General features: G+C 34.6%; 1 protein-coding gene across 1 annotated transcript; it reads right to left on the bottom strand.

Moving 5' to 3' along the window:
- Positions 1 to 2,075: 2,075 nt before the first annotated feature.
- Positions 2,076 to 5,063, bottom strand: LOC108770512 (putative nuclease HARBI1; the record flags this gene model as incomplete). The annotated part of the gene is made up of 2 exons (XM_018522148.1): positions 2,076 to 3,126; positions 5,044 to 5,063. Coding segments are annotated over 2 exons (1,071 nt in total), but the record flags the coding sequence as incomplete, so codon positions are not given.

Raw genomic sequence — 5,063 nt, 5'->3', positions numbered from 1 at the left:
TTCTTTGTCTCTCACATCAAAATCACCGTTTCGGAAGAGTTCAAACCAAACTCTACATGTTCTTTCCGATGGAGTTTCATCACCATGCACTTCGGATAATAAACGATGCGCTTCAGCTACGGTTTTCTTGAGGTCGAAGTAGTGAAGAAGCACATGTCGGAAAAACAGCTTATCGCGATTCATTTTCAATCGATTGGAAAATCGCTTTGGCGTCGAGAAATCTAATCTGTGAGGATTGAATCACTTTCTGCAATGTCTAAAGTACAAAAGACATATGACTTCATCGTCGAAACTCGCCAGCGTTGCAGCCAGCACCCTCTAGTAGCGAGCGGCAGGAATTAAGTTTAATACCTAATATTATGAAATACATTTTAAAATATAATGCTTTGATTATGAATGTCAAAGGAAAGAAACAGCAGCGATAAGACAGGACCGTGCTTCAAAGGCGCAAATAGATGTCATGATCAATTATTTTTGTTTGCATCCACATGTGGCAAACAACAAATTAAAAGGAATGCTACGGAAAAAAGCTTCAAGGAAGCTGGGAGGAACTCACGAATACATTAAATGCTATGTTTAAAAATGGAAAGAAGAAAAGTGTTGACTCATGGAAAACTGTGTTTATATATATATGTCGCCGCGGTTCTAATATTATTTTTTTCTGATACTTAATTGTGACAACATTTATTATTTTTTTCTAGACGTGGCGTGATACTAAAACGAAAGTATCAAACAAGGTAACAAGTTTGAAGAAAAATAGAGCTGCCACTGGCAATGAGCCAAATGATATTGTTCTTACTGAAAGAGACAAAAAAGTTATTGACTTAATTGGACATGAATATATTGAAGGTTTGGCGACTGTTCCGGATTCTTTTCCAGAAGAGTTTGTAAGTTGGCTGCTTAGTTTCAAGAGATTGATTTTTGACGATGTATGTGTGAGCAGTCTTCTTTTCAATAGGAAAACGTATTTGAGCAATTGGAGCAAGGATTAGATCCTAACATTGATGAAGTTATCCCACAGGTGATAACTATGTAATCAGTGACTGTGCTAGCAAAAGAAAATAAGCAAATATAAATCTAAATGCTTATACAAACAAATCTTAAATTTTCAATTTATGTTTGTGTAGATATCAATGATGAATTACTGCCTATCGACTCACAATCAGTTACAATGACTATGGATGCTAATACTCAAGAGGATATGATGATAATCTCAAATCTTGAATCCTGCCATTCCTGAGGTATCAACTTCTAATAATCAGTCAGCTGATTTAGCACTGAAGAAACAAATTGCTAAAGTTGTTCCTAAAAATAAAACTCAATATACTTCTGCTTTAATGAAGCAATCACGCATGCCAGTTACTTCAAAGGCAAATTTTTTAAGGAAAGGTTAGTTCTGCGACGCTATCGCAGTTTTGTCAGTAATAAAAATATATATTTTTCCTGAATACTATATACATGTATAAATTTTTTTGATAGGAGTTTATCATGAACGATTAGGAGTTTAACTTAACAAAGCTCGAAAAGAATTTACAAGTCTCGCTGAGCGGACATGCGAGGCGACAAAGGAAAAAAATAATTTGTTTAGAAAAATATAAAATTATTAATAAGAAACAATTATCATAATATGATATTTGCTACAGGTGTTAGCACAGGCCGAAAAATTACGGGCAGAGGCAGCCTTAATACAAGCAGAAAATAATCGTATACATATTGATATTCTCTGCACTATGGCAGAAAATGACAAAGCCAGGAATGAAGTTTTACTTCGTCTTGTAGATACTTTGGATTTAATTGTTAAACAGAAACAAAGTTAAACAGAGATGAAGAAGGTGCAATATAGAATGTGAAATGCTTTAATAATAATAATCTTAATAATCTTAATATTAATAATAATAATCATAATAATCTTAATAATCTTAATATCTTTAATAATCTTAGTTTTACACTTTGAAAGTCAACAAATGTGATATTTCTTTTTTTATAATTTCAAAATAGGAAATAAAAAATTCTGTTTTCTCACAAAATGTCACAAGTCATTTAATTTGTATTACAATTATTAATAATAACAGAAGTCAGAGGTCATCGCCATCAGATAAATCGGGGAATCTATCTACCATAATTTGCTTCTGTATTCTTCGTGCCAGCGCTAGGTTCCTCACCGGTTCGTTGTCCTCCTTGTGATGTATGTACACAGGTTCTTCAGGAAGACCTGCGTCTTGATCATTTAGGAATTGATGAACAGGAAGACGCGCATGAATTCGCATGTTATGCAGAATAGCACATGCGTTGATAATTCTACCAGCAAGTTCTGGTTCATACATTAAAACTCTTTGATACGAACAACATCTCCATAAGGACTTGAAAACTCCATTGAAACGTTTGACACAGTTACGAGATGAACAGAGCTGCATTGTATATTCAAACTGTCTCGTACCTATTGGATAATCAGCTAATGGAGTCATTAACCATGGTTCTAATGGATATCTGGCGTCTCCTATAAGCCAAGTTTGGCGCTCACCTCGATAATAGCAATATTCCATTGCCCTTCGAATAGGTGAATTGTTCCAAATATAAGAATCATTTCTAGCACCTGGGAATCTTGCATTAATATTCAGTATGAGGAGATCAGGATCAACGATTGCTTGAACATTAAGAGAATGATTACCGTGATGGTTAACATAAGCCTCTTCATGTTCTACAGGGCCTAGTATATTTATAAATGTTGCGCCAATAGCCCCTGGGAATGGCTGAGGAGTATTTCGGAATTTATTGCGAGCTGCAGCTCTCTCTTCCTGAGTCATAGAAAATTTAATCCAACGACGCAAGAGTTGATTGATGGCATTTGTAACTGCGTGGATGCATCGACTGACTGAGGTTTGACTCATATTATGTTGGAATTGATTTCCTACTGATCTCTGATAGCAGCCTTGACCATAGAATTGAAGAACAGTTAAAACCTGTAGTTCTGGAGCAAGACCGCTAATTCTTTGGGGTTGCAAATCATGACGCAATTCGTTAATAAGGTAGAGTGCTAGGTCAGGACTGAGCCGAAAAATATCCATAAATTCGTTTTGAGGTAATGCCAAAGGATTTGCATGGTCACGAAGTAACCGGCACTCTAATCTTCTTTCTATTTGCCAGACTCTCTGCTCAAGCAGTAACAGCTCCTATGCAAGGAATGCTGCAGCCATGATACTAAAACAGCATAAATATCTTAATATGTATAATAAAAAAAAATTATTTCTTACTTGCAAAACGTTTCTCATTCAGAACAATAATGTATTATTCATGTGTATAACCTCTAACTATATAATGTACACGCGCATATATCCTGTATACTATATATCCAATGAGTTTCTTATCGTTACTTACTTTCACGATTTAGTTGAATTTAATTTCACAATTTAGTTGAATTTAATTTCACAATTTAGTTGAAGTTTAATTTTTTGAGGCCGTAAATTCCGTAAATAATGTCAGAATAATTTGCTCGATGAATGATACCGTTGTCGTTATAACTCTATCGAGGGGTCTCGTACCCCTCAATAAATTAACGAATCGCTAACAATTTACCGATCCTTATTAACAGGGCCGGAGACTTTGTATTTGAGTGGGTGTTGAGCTCTTGGAATTTTGAACCTAACCTAACCTAATCTAAACTAACCCTAAAATACCTAAAATACACGTGAAATTGCCGCGTCAAGGGCTTTCTGCCATATTGGATTTGAGTCTAGCTAGTTAAGCTGCTCGCACACAGGTGTCATTCGGGGCGGTCGGACAATGGAGAAGAAATCTTTCCGAAGCGCGGATTGGCTCACAATATTCGGCGATAGGCCTATTTGAAAATTCTCTAATTCTCGCGAAAATACTCAGAACATTGATAGCGTTTTCCACTGGCGCACTGAATGCCAAAAGTTTCGTGTTCCACTGGTAATTTCATCGTCAAACACGTCAAAAGTGTAATTTGGAGTTATGTCTAAAATAAACAAATTAAATAAATTAGTATTTTGCTACCAAAAATAACAATAATATTTTTTTTAAATTCAGTTTGAATCGCGTACCGTCACTTTCCCATCGTTCGATTTGACGAATTTGATTTGAAGAATTTGAAATTTGACACTCAGTGCCCACTCAGTGCGCCAGTGGAAAACGCTATGAGTATTGAAAAGAATACATGTATACTTAATAAAATCTCCTACATAATTCATTACATTTTGTCACCTTAATAGAGTGTTGAAAACAACACCCTATAACCGACTGGATGTTGAGTTCTCAACACCCTCAACACAATAGTCGCCGGCCCTGCTTATTAACGACATATTATCGACAAATTATGTTACTTTTCACTTATAGAATCGCTTATATTGTTATTTCTTAACGAACACGATAATGATACCAAAAATTGTCGTTAAAAGATAATACCGACGTTTACCGAGTTACAGAATCCAGCTACTGCAGTAATCTATTCGCAGTTTACGATCTTGTTTTTGTATATCCCAATACTGGTCAGTACTAGAATCTATCCGCAATTTACGACCGTGTTTCTGTCCATGCTTATATAAATTTGCCTTTTATTGCAATTTATATGAATTTACACCTTCATTAAAAGTGATACGTGAACTACTTGATGAAATTCGGGAGAACTCATGAGGTCATGACCTGACAATATATGTCAAGGTCAAGGCGAAGCTGGTTCTTCTGTACTAAATAATTACCAAATAAATTGACAGCTTACGTAAATACTAATCTGTATCGCGCGAACCAATTAATCTAAATAGTATAGATAAGCTGTCACATTTACCGTAACTTGATAATTAAGAAAAAATTGTTTGTATCAGCCGCATAAAAATTGTATTTCATTAATATTAACATTGTTGTAATTTATTGTATCACTATTTTTGTTATTAAATTTTCTCAATATCGTCTTATATTAATTAGCGGCTAAGATTAATCGATTAGATAATTAATTTGAAGCAATTTTACTTGCGAGTTAAGAGTATTTGCTTATTAGGACTTTAAATATGTATAATTTAACATAATTACTGAAGTTGATAAAATTTATT

Source organism: Trachymyrmex cornetzi, unplaced genomic scaffold (assembly GCF_001594075.2).
Source record: "Trachymyrmex cornetzi isolate Tcor2-1 unplaced genomic scaffold, Tcor1.1 scaffold1280, whole genome shotgun sequence".
Taxonomy (NCBI): Eukaryota; Metazoa; Arthropoda; class Insecta; order Hymenoptera; family Formicidae; genus Trachymyrmex; species Trachymyrmex cornetzi.
Note: the sequence above shows the minus strand (reverse complement) of the source record. Positions and strands in the feature narration are given on the sequence as shown.